Raw genomic sequence first — 15,018 nt, 5'->3', positions numbered from 1 at the left:
ACATTTATCTTTCAGAGCCTTTTCAATTTAAGCAGACCGCTGGAGTCTGGGGTCCCAACCTATGCAGTCATGGGGAATAGGTTGAGCACATTCTTTATCATGGGATCACTTATGGATCCCTGATCGAATTCTGCAGGAAATAAAAGGCTTCCATGTGCATATGGTTTAATTCTGAGGAACTCCTGGGAATTAAGGCAACATTTTCACTAATAATTTTTAAGCTTTCAAAATAAGATTTGTGCCAGTGCAGGACCTTAATGGATGACGCTGGTTGCAGTCCCACTCTGGGTTCTCCTATGATTTTGGCAGCTGTGAAAGTGCTTTCAAAAACAAAACCAAACTTCTGGACAGCAGCTTTTTCACATGGCTGGATGAAGCCTTGGAAAGAAGCAGCAAGTATTTGGCTTCATTGTTTTCATCACCAAAGCATGCTGCAGACTCTATGGAATGTACCTTTGTGTCTTGCAAAAGCAAACCCTGCATCTTTGGCAAATCAGCATTGTTTTGGTGGCACCAGGCTCTCCTATGCACCTTGGGCAATATTCATGTCTCCATGGTGGGGACAAGTCTAGAAAAACTGCTCTAGTCAGAATGTAGGTATGGCCCTGTGTGTCCAGCACATGTCCTACACACCTTAAAAAACCCTAAGCTCTGCTCTTACTGAAGCCTCTGGCTGGTGATTTTTCCAACCTCTTTTTCTTGCTGGGCTTGCTTGCAGCTTTAGTCTTGTTAGGATTGGTTTCCCCAGCCTCACCTTGTCCCCAGCCAGGACAAGTTTGGAAAGTGGTGGAAAGCTTCACCTTCAGCCCCTGGGCTTCTGCAGGGGAACCACAGGTGGCCCCTACACAGAGATTGAGTTTGTTGATCCACCTGGAAATGTGGTAGAAGATCAGGGAAAGAAATGAGGAAGGGTGAAAGAAAAGGCAAAAGTCTACGCCTGTAAGTGAATGATCACTTCAAAGTAAGGCCAGGTAACCTGGGTGACCTCTGAATATCTCAATATTTGCCCGCCCTGCTTGTGGTTGTTTTCCCTACACCCAGAAAGCCCAGGCAACTTCCATCCTTGCACACAGAAGTGTGCTACATCTTACCACCACGGGAAAAGACCAAAAATGGCCAGTGGGCTGTGAGTTTGTGCCTTTACCATAGGAGGTTCAGCTGCCCCCCAGGCAGATCCCTGAGGCTGCTCCCCCCTTGTGGCACTCACCTGTGCAGTGGAAGAAGCTGGCAGTCACAGTGGAAAGGCACATCCTGCAGGTTGAGGATCTCCAGCCCCGTGAAGTTGTTCATGTCAGGTATGTTACTCATTTTATTGCTCTCCAAGTAGAGGCTTCTGATCTTGGGGCCAAGGCCAGTGAAGGCATAGGGGGAAATCTGCAATGGAAGAAGGGTAGGTCAGGGGCATGCTGATCAAGGCAGGGGAGCAGATCTCTGCCCTTGCACTTCTGATCATCTTGTGGGACCTGACAACCTGTCCTGAAGCTGGTGGCCCACAAAAGAGCTGTTTTAAATAGGAGGGACTGTTAATTAATTCAAGCCATTTCAATCACATTTTGGAACTCATTAGACTCTTGTTCAGTCTTAGAGAGAAGGTCACATGCAGGAGGTCTCAGAGTGATCCCTGGGTGCTGTTAAGATACACAGTTTTTATGAGGGTGCTGCTAATACCACTTCCTTGAGAGAATGGAAATATTCAGGATAATAGCAGTGGAGAGGCCTGCAGGACACAGGACACCCTGTAATAAGAGAAAGAACAATCTGGCCAGAGCTGGGGGAAGGAGATGGTTTAGGAAATGGTGTGGACTCCAATGAAATTAGGTGTTAAAGGACTGGAGGGAATAAGCTTCTCCCAAGGGAGCCAGGATGAAGGTTGAAGCAAGGGAATGCTACAGATGAGCCTGAAAAAATCTGGCTTCCCAGGCTATAGAACACCTCCTGAAGGCTTGGGAATTCGAGGATGTCTCTTTGGATGACCCTATAGGGGCCACCAGCTAATATGCCCTGTGGTGCCACTGCCCCTTGGGAGTCCCATAAGACACTCACCTGCTCCAGGCCCATGTGGTCCAGGTAGAGGTGCTGCAGGCTGGAGGCCACTGGCAGGAAGACACCATCCTCCATGTGCTTGATGGGGTTTCGGGACAGCTTCAACTCACTCAGGACAGGCAGGCCCCGCAGGGCTGCTGTGGGCACCTCTGACAAGTGGTTTCCCTCCAGCTGCAGCTTTTCCAGCATCTTGGTGGGAGCCAGGGCAGCCGGGGCAATGTGCCTGATGGCATTCCCAGCTAGGTAGAGCCAGCGGAGCCCCCTGGCTCCGACCAGGTCACCCTCCACCAGCTCCCCGATGGCGTTGTGCTGCAGATGGAGGGAAATGAGGTTGGGCAAGAGCCGGAAGGTGCCCGCAGGCACACGGGTGAAGGCGTTGTGGTCCAGGTCGAGGTAGGCCAGCTGCGGGGCCCCCTCAAAGGCAGCAGCCTCCAGGGTGGAGAGGTGGTTGTCGGTGAGGTACAGGTAGACCAGGCTCTCCAGCCCCCGGAGTGCCCCGGGCTGCAGCTCCCTGATGCTGCACCTCTGCAGGTGGAGTGACACCAGCTCCTTCAGGCCAGGGAAGGCATGCGGTGGCACTGTCCTGAAGCGGTTTCGGCGCAGGTCGAGAAGGCGCGTGTCCTCAGGGAAGTGCCGAGGGATGTCCCGCAGGTCCCTGTTCTCACAGGACCCATGGTGGAAATCAGGGGAGCAGACACATCCCCGGGGACACTGCCTGCTGCCGGCTGAACTCGGCTGCTCTGGCGGTGCCGTGGGGCTGGGGAGTGGCTGGAGGCGACTGCATCTCATCTCAGGGGGCTTCAGGGAGTCGAGGGACCGGCCACGGAGAGCAGGGGGTGCAGCACAGGCACCCTCGGCCTGCACTCGTGCCCTTGCCAGCCACTTGTGGAAGGGGCGCAGGAGGCAGGAGCAGAGAAGAGGGTTCCCATCCAGGCTGACCCTTACCAGCCCCCCTGCCCCAGCCAGGGGTGGCAGCCCCTGCAGCTGGTTTTCCCGGAGGTCCAGAATACGGAGCTGGGGACTGCGGGCAAAGGCATCGGGTGCCACATCCTGGAGGGAGGCGTGGTCCAGGAAGAGGTGCCTCAGCGAGGCCATGGCCAGGGCTTCCTCGGCCACGTAGGTGATGGGGTTGTGGCCCAGGTCTAGCCGGGTAGCCCCATCCAACCTGGCAAGAGCCTCGCCAGGCAGTGCCTGCAGCTCGTTGTGGTCCAGGCTCAGCCTGCGCAGGGCAGGCAGAGCAGCAAAGGCCTCAGAGCCCAGCACATGGAGGGCATTGTGAGACAGCCGGAGCCATCTAAGAACCTGCAGACCCTGGAAGATCATGTCTGGGAGGTATACCAAAGCATTTGCCCTCAGGTCGAGGACAGTGAGGGATGCCAGATGGCCAAAAGCACCCGGCTGTATCTCTTCAATGCGATTCCCCTCCAGAATGAGTTGCTGGAGGGAGAAGAGCCCATCCAGGGACTCCTGATAGAGGAGGGCTATGCCATTGGAGGCTAGGTTCAGGTAGACAAGCCTCCCCAGACCCCGGAAAGCCCCTTCCTCCAACCTCTCCACCTTGCAATGCCGTAGGTCTAAGTGTGTCAGGTAGGGGGTAGCAAGGAAGGCTCCTGCTGGGATGACCATGAAACTGTTGCCCCGAAGGTCTAGTTTTCTGGTGAGCTGTCAGTCACACAAATAAAACACTGCATCACCCCAGGGCTGCCATACCTATTTTCTCTCCCCATCCCTTGACCTTTCTTCCCCTTCCCACCTCTGGGATGGTGTCAGGGATGGCAGTCAGGCTCCCATTGAGACACAGGACATGGGCACGGAGGTTATCGCATACACAGGGTGCAGGACAGCGGGCAGCAGCCGTCGCCCCCAAGGCTGCTGCAAGCAGGAGGAGTCCCCAGGATGGCCCCATATTGGAGGGCACCTGTGGCTGGGGAGAGACAGATGTAAGGCCGGGGAGAGGCAAAGCTCACATGCATCCCCAAACAGCATCGCCTGCTTGGTACCCCATGTACCAAGATGGCTGCTGCTGTCACTTAATGGGTCAGGTCTCATTTTCTCTTGCTTTCATACTATGATTTCACAAGTTATAAAAGAGGAAGAGTGGAAAAAAGAGAGGAGGAATTCTTGGAATGAAAAGTGAATGTCGCATCTAGCAGGTCACTCACAAGGAGCTGTCTTGAAACAGACACCTACCCTACCCCTGCATTTTCTTCAAATATCACTAACTTAAGATTGCCTTGGACTGTGCAAGCTATCAATATCTCTCCTACAATTCTTTTTGTAAGGCCAGCAGGTGTAGCCATCCAGAGAATGTGATCACACAGGCTTCTGAGCTGCTACCCTTCTTTAAATGGCAAATGCCCCATGTCTCCACCATCCTGGTCATCTGCCTCTCTCCCTGCAAGTTCCCTGCTTCCCTCCAAAGCTATTCATAGGAGTGTTTGGAATAGAACTCCACTGTTTAGCTGCAGGAAGGAAAGGTTGGTTTTGGCTGGGCAGGAGTGAGCCCCTGGGGTGAAGGTATCAGAGAGAGGCCAAGGCTGGGAGAAACACAGAGGAGGCAGCAGGCTGCAGATATGACCAATGCATCCTGCTAAACTCTGAGACAGCATCAGTGGGGTCTGCAAGGCTTAAATTTGTGGAGCCACTGTAGTGCACAGCCTCATGCCCACTGTAGCTCATTGTCCCCTGTGGTCCCATACACCTACACTGCTCTCCTGCTGTCACCCCATCTAGTCCTGCTGCAGCCTACACACACACAGACACGCAGACACACACACACACTGGGGCAGCCCTCTCCTGCACGCCCAGTGCCACCAAGTAATGTCCCTAAACTCAGTCCCCATGCTGTGCCTGGAGCACTGCCACATGCCAGACATCATGCCATCACTCCCTCCCTCACACCTGGATAGAGTTTGGAGTACCTGGACTTCAAGATGTGTCGAAGAGAGGAAAGTGTCCCCTGCCCTGTCTAGCAGCTGCCGAGCTCCTGCACTGCTGTTTGCTCTCCTTGCAGAAGTGAGAACTGAATGGGCCCCGTTGTGTTGCTTTCCCAGCAGCTCTCACCAGGCAGAGCCACAAACGTGGGAGGAGGAAAAGGACGGGGGGAGGAAGGGTAAGCCACTCCTGGGGAGAGGGCAGCAACCCAGACATTACCTCCCCCTCGATTCACCGGGGGCTGAGAGCACCAACCCAGCAAAGCCCATGTGGGGTTTGCATTCACTGTTTCCAGGGCTCTGCCTTCATTTTCCAGGCTGTGTTAGTCGCAGGAGCTACAGAGCTGCAGGGCAGAAAGATGACATTCAGCCAAATTCAAAGACGAATTGCAATGGCAGTCGTAAGCCTGAGCAAAAGGAGAGGCAGCTGACCAGTCCTGCCACGTTTACAGCCCTCCACTCTCCTGATCTTGCTTTTTTGCTTGTTTAGGAGAGGCTGGATTGGCATTGCCTGCATCATCATCATTAGCTTACAGAAGGACATGGAGGCGTTCATTTTCCTTCCAGACTGTTGTTTTACTCTCCCAGGGAACGGGAAGAGATCTGCAGCCTTACAAAAATATTGGAAGATGTGATACTAGTATCACATTCCAGTTCAAGCCCTTCTCCTATGCAGCAGCCTAGGTAGAAGCTGAAGCAGCTGAGAGCATTGCTGGGTAAATGAGCAAAATAAGAGGCTGGGGTGAGGCTGGGGAAGGGCCAGAGGAGACATTCAGTGCCTAGTACAAGACCTTACCCTCTCCATGGTTCTCCAGCAGAGGCCAGGCCACCACCAGGGAGATTTTGCTCTACAGGCTGTTGACAAGCCAGGGAAGGGGGCTCCTGGACACAGTAGATGATGGAAGGGCCAGGCAGAGGGCAGTAGGGTAGGCTGGACAGCAGCCAGAGTGGAAGTTCAGGTGTGCTACCTTCATGTCCCATCAGGGAGAGCAAAGAGTGACTGTCTCCTGGCAGCAATCTCACCTGCCAGAACCAACGTGTCCCAGTAGAGACACTGGCATCTTCCAAGACCTGCCACACATCCCTGCTGCTCTTACCTCACCATTCAGCACTGGACTTTGAAGCTGCACCTGCTCCTGCTCACTTACCTCCTTGTCCCACAGCTTCTGCCAATGTAGGATGACACACTCGGGCCTGAGAAGCTCCAGCTCCCAAAGGGAACCGTGACCCAACAGCCCCACAGCCAGACCCTCAAGCAGCCACCCACAAACCCCCCAGCTGCCCAAAATCCTCCAGCTTCAGTTCCAAGCTGCTGCTCTTACCTTCCCATTCTACTACGGAGCTCGTCTGGTGAAGTCCCATGCGATGCTGGGAGCAAGGCTCTCTGGGCAAATGAAGCTGGGCATGCAAAGCAGCAGCCAAGAGGCTGCACCCCTGCTTACAGGGGGTTCAGGCTGCTGCCTGGAATGCAAAGTGCCCAGGACTCCAGAGCACTGGCCCCCACTTACAGGGCGGCCCTGGTCCCCAAGGCCTATGGAGGCTCCTTCTCTCCAATTCCGGGGCACTCCCCAGTAATGGGGTGGCCACCCCATGCTGGCTGCCAGCTGAAGGAGCACAAAGGCTCGCAGACCCACAGCCTGCTTACAGGCTGGTCCACACCCAGGGAGCCACAGAGCTCAGTCTTTCCCGAGGCCAACAGGAACGAGACTACAGTCAGGCTCACGACCTGAAGCTGAAGGGCCAGGGCCCAGCCCCGAGGACAGGGAGGGCACACACCCGGCCCCATGACTCCTGACCCCACACCTCTGAAAGACCGGGGCCAGGGATACCAGCCTGGTTACAGGGGATCCCTCCAGCTGCCTGCCGAGGGCAGGGGATGCACACAACCCCACTTACAGGGCTGTCCCTCACAGCCCAACACCCCGCAACAAGCACCATAGCACACAGGCTCCAGCCTGCACCCCATTAAAGAGGCCTGGCTGCAGGGCAGCATGGCGATAGCCATCTACAGGAGCCCCGGGAGCCTCCTCACCAGCCTCAGCACCAGCACCCAAGACACCAGCCCAAAACTGCACCAAAGGTGGGACTGCGCCCTGCGGCACAGCACTTCTTCAGCCTGTGCTCTCACAAGGGCCTGAGAATGCTCATTGCTGTCACCTGGCTAAAGCAGACTCCCCAGCCCTGTTTACAGGGACCTGGGGCTGCTCCTGGGGACAAATGGCTCCACAAGGTCGTGACACAGTCCCCGAGTACCGGGCCGGCACGCTGGCAGCTCACCAGCAGGACCGGCAGCTTGGGCACAGCCCCAGGCCCTGGCTACAGGCGGGTCACGGTGCCCCCGCTACCGCTAAGCGGCTCTGCGCTGTCCTCAGACGGCAGGGGCAAGGCGGACACATTCCCCACCCGTGCATTTTTAGGGGCCTCCCTATGACCACACACAGCTCCTCTTTCCCTCCTGGGAAGTCTAAGCTACCCTGCTCTATTTCTAAAGGGGGGCTAAACGCGGGACAAACGCACTTGCTCACTCACACCAACTGAAGGGAAGACAGGGAAGGGGAGGGGAAGACAGGCCCAGAAGAGGGAGCACGTTCTGTGCAGTCAGCCTGCTCTAGGGAGCCACCCCTACCGCTGAGTGGGAGAGGAAAGCATCGGACCTGCCCTTGCAGCACTGCGGGGGGACACGGGGGCCTTGAGGCGCTTCAGGGGTGGCACAGGGACAAAGGCTGTGACGTGCCCCGAGTACAGGGAGTCACGCTGGCCAGGGCCCAGCGGCTGGCAGAACGCGCCGGGGCTGGGCAAAAGGCCCCGCCCTGCTGACAGGGCGAGTGGCTGGGCTGGGGGCCGGGAGAGCTCCATTTCCCCCCTCAGAGGAGGAAACAGGGGCTCTGACCTTCCTTACCGGGCTGCCCCTCTCTCTGGGCAGCCAAAGGAGCACAGCGGCCAAAGGCCAAGGACAGCACAGACCCAGCCCTGCACACAGGGAGCTCGCCCAGCGCAAAGGCAGCCGCGGCACCAGGAAGGTGCCCTGGCCCTGCCAGTGTCCATGAGCGACTTTATAATGCTCATATCCCCATTTATCTCTTTAGGCCAGAAATAAGTTTTACACCTTTACGACTAATTCTAAGAGCAAAGAGAACAGAAAAAGAAGTGTGCAGTTTGTTTTCAGAAACTTCAGTCACTCCTCCACCTTCCTACTCCTAGACTGTGTTGTCTGCAGACAGACAAAGAGCAAAACAAGACTTTGCTTTGCTTTTAGCTAGTTTTTAGCTATTTAAAGCAGACAATTTCCCTAGACTGTAGTTTATCTTTTCTTTAGATCTATTCTAGACTGAGCACCCAGAAGAGCACCAGCAGCTCACACCTGTAGCCCACCCGGCCAGGCCTGGTCCGCAGCATTTCCAGCACCAGAGAAACTAATAAGAGACTGAGTAAATTAAACTACAACCCACAAAAGAGACTTTCTAAATTTGTCACCTCTTTTAGAGCAACAAAAAGTTTTATTGTTTATTATTATTCATTTTTTTTATACTAGTAAATGCTTTACCAATTAAATAAACAAATTTTTCCACTTTTCTTCAAAGAAATATTTTCCCAAACCGATTTTAAAAAAGCGCCACTTAAATCTACTTTCTAGAAAAACCCCTTCAGAAGTTCTCTCCCAAATTTGCCCTAAACCAGCAGCCCCACAGGCTGAGCCTCCAGCCACCCAGTCCCAAATGATATTTGCCACTATTTTTTGCATGGCTAAGTTACACTAACATTAATAGAATAAATTTTTTTCTTTTTGCTTGTTTTAATATAATCACTTCAGTCTTTGTTCCGAACAGTGCATTACACTACATTGTTCTATAGTGCCTTTATTGTGTAGTAAACAATTTTGATTAAGATACTTTTGTCTAGTTATTATAATAATAAATAATGTATTAATACATTTATATGAATATATTTGGTTTGCAATCCTTTATCCTGAAGGACAAAATTGTATAAAAGTTCACTTCTATAAAATCTTTTAGGCATAAACCATTGATAGATCTGGGGCTGAGACTGGATTACACCACACCCAGGTTCCTCTGTGAGGAGTTTAGAAAGCAAGGGTGTTGTTTCTGCACCTCATGACTGAGCAGGAGGGCTTTTCTAACAGATTTGTTCTGCAGCTCCCATTCTGCCCGTGACAGTACCCTTCTAAAGTACCACAGGGTTTCAGCTAAAAATGTCACCTCTTTCCCTTCTAAGGTATCTCAGATTTTCTGTCAAAGATGCTGCATTGGAATGATGTGTTACAATAGACTCTCTCCCTCAGAAATGCCCCTTTTTCCTCCCTAAATTACCCCAAATTCACCTGTCAAAAAAGCGCTAATTTGTTTAAAATAAATTATCTCAGGTTTTTTTACAAGAAAGTGACTTCGGACACCCCAGAAGATTACCTCTGATTTTCCCTCCAAAACATCCCCTAGCTGTATCCTATAAGTCACCTAAGATTTTATCTCAAAAATATTTTTTCTGTCCCATATAGATTACCTCAAGTTTTCCCTCTAAAATGTCCCCTACAGATTTCTTCAGATTTCCCCTCCAAAATATCCCCTACAGATTACCTCAGATTTTGCTCCTAAAATGTTCTATACCATAGAGATTATTTCACATTTTACTTTCAGTGTATTGTAACAAGATGTGCCATAAAACAAGTGAGCTAGCAAAGGCAGTGAGAGACCAAGCACCCTCAAGAGGAAGATAGCAAGTTCTAACTGAACTTCCAAAAGGCAAAATTATCTAAATGACTGACCAAAAAGAAGCACCAGGCATGAGCTGTAGAGGTAAAAGGTTCAAATGTGAGGAAGACTACAGAAGTTTTCATCAAAAGTCCACCAGAAGACTGACGTCCACCACAGAAGGAACTGACACATGCACAAAAGCAACAAACTGATGACACAGCTTAATACAAATATTAATGTTTATTAATGATATAGTGAAATTGTGATATTGCATGGAAATACTTTTAAAATGTAAGCGAAGGCTAAAGAAGATGGAGTGAGGTTTTGGTGGAAAAATCCACCTCACTCCCAGCACTGAATAAACAAATATCTCCTCTGTAGGTATTTGTTTATTCAGAGTTTTATTTTCTTGCCCAGTTTTGGGCTTCACATTTACCGCCCCTCAGGGAATTGGCCATTCCTTCTGTGACCTGTTACGCCCTCAGTGGCACATGGGGCACCTGCCACTCACTCAGGGACACCTGTCCCCTCAGTGACACGCATATTCCCTCAATGACACTCACATCCCCTCAGCATCACTTGGAGCACCCACCTCTCCCTCAGTGTTTACTGCGGTCCCTACAGATTACTTCAGATTTTCCTTCCAAAATGTTCTATTCCATTGAGAATCCCTCCAATTTTCGCTTCATAGTGTCCCCATCTGCATCTATACATTACCTCTTATTTAAACCCCAAAATGCCACCTACTTATTACCTCCAACTTTACCTCCAAAATGTCCTTTTTGACATTTTGAAAATCTGATTTCCCTCAGATTTTCCCTGACAAATTTTCCCTATTTTTCCTGTACAGATTACCTCGGATTTTGCCTCAAAAATATTCATTCAGTCCCACGCAGATTACCTGAGATTTTAACTCAAAAATATCTTTCAGGCCCTTAAAAACTACCTCAGGTTTTATTACAAAAAATTGTCTGCCTGTCCTCCCCAAGTTTCCTCAGACTTTTCCTGTTTGTTGTGCTGTTTCCCACAAACAATTTTCTCCTCTAGAGATCGCCTCAAATTTTCCTGCCAAAAATGTCCTCCACAGATTATTCCATCTTTTGTTGCCACAGTCCAGTGGGAATAAAACTCCTCAACTTTACCCCCAAAATGTTGATTCCGCACTGTCCAGGTGATGCCAGGGAATTCCAGCATTCCTTCCTTCTGAAATTCTTGCTGTCGCCTCTGAGTTTCCTCAGTGTTTCCCCTCACAAACTCTGCAGTCCTGTGATGGTGCAGGCCCATCCATTTTTTACCATAAAATCCCCGTTCTTGGTTTTTCACTTGTTCATAACCATTTCTCCCCAGTGTGACATTTCTTATAGTTCTTTCTTTCCCACTGCGCAGGTTTCCAATTCCTGTTTTACGTATCCATCAATCAGAATTTTACTTCTCTTCCTACCATCTGTGTTCCCCATTATCCTTTCCTATTTTCTCCCCTTAGCATTCAAGTAATCTTCTTCCAGCTTGCTCTGTTGTTTCTTATGGACATCCCCAATCACACCCAAAGCTTTACTTTCCTCTTCTTGAAAATAAAGCACTTAACCCTTCTGGATGCTCTCTGGACAAACTCAGTTTGGGAACAGGCCAGTAGCACTTTGACTCTCACTCTGGGTAACTGCCTGTGGCACTCACAGGTGACCCCACAACCATAACTTTAGTATGCTGCCATTCCCAGGACTGGAGATCTCAGTCAATATATTCAGGACATGTAATGACTAAATTACAAATCCATTACAAATGTGCAATTATTATCTTTTGTTTAGGGCTGTAAATGTAAACAGTTCTGTACAGTTTTGGTACACAAAGAAAAAGAGTGTTCATCTGAAACAAAGCCTACCACCTCCTTCCCTCTGATAATTTTTAGCCCTCACTCCAGACTTTAGGAAATTTAGAGACAGGTTTACCATGGGGCTTTGAAGGCTTTTCTGTACCTTGAGAGCACTGTTTAACAGCCTCACCTCTAGGATGGCTCTGTGCCCAGAGAAGCTGCCAGGGAGCCGAGCCCAGTGGAGACAACAGCAAACCCTCACACAGCTTCAGAGCTGCTGGGAGAGGAGAATCTGATCCATTGACTTGCTCCCCAAATAGCACCCACTGGGAGGGGCCTGACTGGCCAACACCTGTGGTGTTTCCATCTCCAGTTGAGATGGAGTCTGGTGCCAGGAGTCCTGGGTGGTTTCTTTGAAAACCAGAAGAAATGCACAACCAAGATGCACATGACTTTTCAGGTGCTGTTTTAACTCCTGTGAAACAATGAGCTGCCTCACCAGAACTCAGATAAATAAAACCAAGGTGTGCAGCCAAATGGTGAACAGCATTTATGTTCAAGGGGAAATTTGAGCTGAGCCTGAAATCTGCCGTGAAGCAAACCCTCAAGAGAGCAAGCAGGCCAGAAGTATTTCTCCCATTCAATAGGGCAGAGAACTTGCAAGATCTTTGTTATTTAATAGCCTTTAGATTAGAAATTTCAAGAGATGGAAGGTATTTCCACTGAATATATAGATAAATCTAACATTGAATTAATTTGAATGTCCCTATTAAATCCAGAGGCTTCAAATTTAATTGCAGACAATGCACTGTTCATCAGAAGCACTAGGGGCATTTATTGAAATCAGTACATATTTTGAAATTATTTTAACAAGACAGTGTAAATTTTAAGCCAAACCATACAACATCAATAGGAGCAACAGTATATTATTACTAATTGTTTGCATGTAGCCGTGGTCACAAATTTTCTATGGACAGTAAATTCACTGAAAAATTAATATTTTCATCAATTCAAGTCACACTGAGAAGCATTTTTAGCCCAATTATGGCCAGTATTTTTTTCAAGGAAGAATTCTGTTATAAAATACTAAAATACATAAGAATTTCAAAAGGAAATGTTATTTTAGGTTCCATAGTTTTGGCATTTTGTTTGACACAAATAAGCTACTCTTTAAGGGAAAAAAAAGAGAGAGAGACACCCCTAAGAAGCATTACATACAATACATCGACAAGTAGTGTTTAAACCGAAAATATGTTGGGGATTTTTTTGGCTTTTAGATGGAGGACCAAAATATTATTACTCCAGTTGAACAGCTTTATTTTTCAGTTTAGTAAATAGTCAGAAACATCCATTTCCCTGCTTTGTGCTTGGGAGGAATAAGCACATGTGAGGAAGGCAAGGAGAAATTGAAGGGGATGCTGTGGATCAAATAAGCAAAGTAGAAGGAGTAAAGGAAGGACTTATCAAAGGTGACAAGCTAGATGACAAATGCAAATGTTTTTGAACTCTATCTGCTGACATCAGGGTACCTCATAATCATTTCCTTTCAGACCTTTCTGATAACTCTGCTCTTTCATTAATTCATTTTCACTGAGCTGAAAGGGAATTACTTTGTTTAATGATACTCTAAAGATCCAAGAAGGCTAAATATCCTAATAAGGCAGTTTTATTTCACAAATAATATTGCATTCACCAATATAATTAAATTGTAATGTTTTCTGCAGTAGGCTATGTCCCTAGCAGTGGGGTATGCAACATCCTAATCCACAGGAAATTTTGGCAAAATGAACTTGTCCTTTCCCAGAGATAAGCATCAGTCAGTGGAAAATCATCAAATAGATAGTTTATTCTGACAGAATATTTAATATCCCAAGAAAAACCAGAAGAACCCTGACCACTGACTTCCTCTGGAGTACAATTCCCCATGCTTGGAGTTTTGCAATAGCTTATATCCTTGTTTGGTTGTAGGTGCAGCCTCAGGAAAGGAAATTATTCTCAAATTGTCCTCCCCCTGATCAAAAACTTCCCTTCTTCATGAAAAGAATATCATAGATGCAAATTCTGGACCTAGGTGTCAAGGATGACTTCTGCTTAAAAGACAAAACTCACTGATGCAGCATCAGAAAAATCTTGCAAATAATTTAATTTGCTGTTCTTTTACTTACATTTCATAGTACTAATTAAACATATAATGTAGAAGTTGCCTTTAATTTGCTGGCATTCTGGAGATGTTTTAGGATAAATCAAACTGCCTGTTCAGTCCAGTTTACAGCAGGTTACTGCAGCAGGCACTAGCTCAAACCCTGACAAAGTGCACTGCCACATAGCATCCTGAAACAAGCACAGAGAGGTCCCACAAAACCCCTTCCATTTCAATTTCTGGGGATCCCAGTGGTTTAGAGAGAAATTAATATATGCTTTTCTCTCAGAGTTAGGGCCCTCTGTTCATTTGCAGAATGAAAGGTTCTCTAAGTTTTTAATGTAGGTCAGACCCAACTCTTCATGGTGTATTCAACCAAGATGCAGCTATTAAGCTTCCCTTTAAAATATTCTCATTTCCCAAGCCAAGACCCCTGGCTCAGTGCTGTAATTATAAACTGCAAGTTCCAAAATTAGCGAGTGGTAAAGGTGAGAAAGGGTCAAAGCACACACCCATGATTCATTATTTGTTGAGTGAGGTTCAAAATTGGATGGCAAAACTAGCAAGCACTTTGTGATTTGAGCTGACTCAACAAAATGCATGGGAAGGGCAATTTTCACAGCAAGCAGAGATCCCACTCCAAAGGTGAAGATGCTGCTCCTGCGTTGGTGTTGAGGGGAATAGCAGATTTGTCTTTACAGACAAGCTGTGGGTCTGCTGGTAGATAAAAGTAGCACTGGGACATAAAAGAAACAATGGGAATGATTCCACTGATTGATGAATGGAAAAAAGATATTTGCTTTTACAAATAAACTCTTGGTTTGCTGATAAATGAAATTGAACGTTGAAAGATGAAAGAAACAATGGGGAAGAAAAACTCTAAATTCTGTAAGAATTAAAAATTAAAAGGGAGTGTTATAAATTAGAGGGAAATCTTTGGTATCAGGGATATTGGGAAGTCTGTACCTCTCAAGTACCTCAGTCAATGGGGAAAGAAAGAAGATAAATGCAGCCAGGAAATTAGGATAAAAAGGGAGGCTGCATCCTCCAAAAATTTGATAGATTCCAGGGGAATGCCCCATGGCCTCTCCCTTTATTTGAATAAAGTAAAAGGATTCTTCTGTCTCCTTCTTGGACATAAACCTCTGATGTTTGTAGATTAATCTTCCGAACAGTGTGGAACTCTGGTGGCTTTAGCTGACGAGGGACCTCTGCCAGATCTCTGCAGGGAGAGACACTGCAAGTGCAGGCATCAGGTGTACAGACAACTCAAGTGTCTGGCAGAGACCAAAGCAACAATTTCACAGAAACTATAAAACTTCTGTGCGTTGGAAACTGAAACACTGTAGTATTTTCTCATTTAAGACAGCATTTCTTTCATAG

General features: G+C 48.2%; 1 protein-coding gene across 1 annotated transcript; it reads right to left on the bottom strand.

Annotated features, from left to right (window-relative positions):
- Positions 1-644: 644 nt before the first annotated feature.
- CHADL (chondroadherin like) lies at positions 645-4,092 on the bottom strand. The gene is given in 5 exon segments (XM_054279456.1): positions 645-870; positions 1,208-1,374; positions 2,044-3,705; positions 3,797-3,996; positions 3,999-4,092. Coding segments are annotated over 5 exon segments (2,349 nt in total).
- Positions 4,093-15,018: the final 10,926 nt, after the last annotated feature.

This window comes from Melozone crissalis, unplaced genomic scaffold (genome assembly GCF_028551555.1).
Source record: "Melozone crissalis strain CALT ecotype California unplaced genomic scaffold, PUWL_Pcris_2 ptg000004l_1, whole genome shotgun sequence".
In the NCBI taxonomy this organism is placed as follows: domain Eukaryota; kingdom Metazoa; phylum Chordata; class Aves; order Passeriformes; family Passerellidae; genus Melozone; species Melozone crissalis.
Note: the sequence above shows the minus strand (reverse complement) of the source record. Positions and strands in the feature narration are given on the sequence as shown.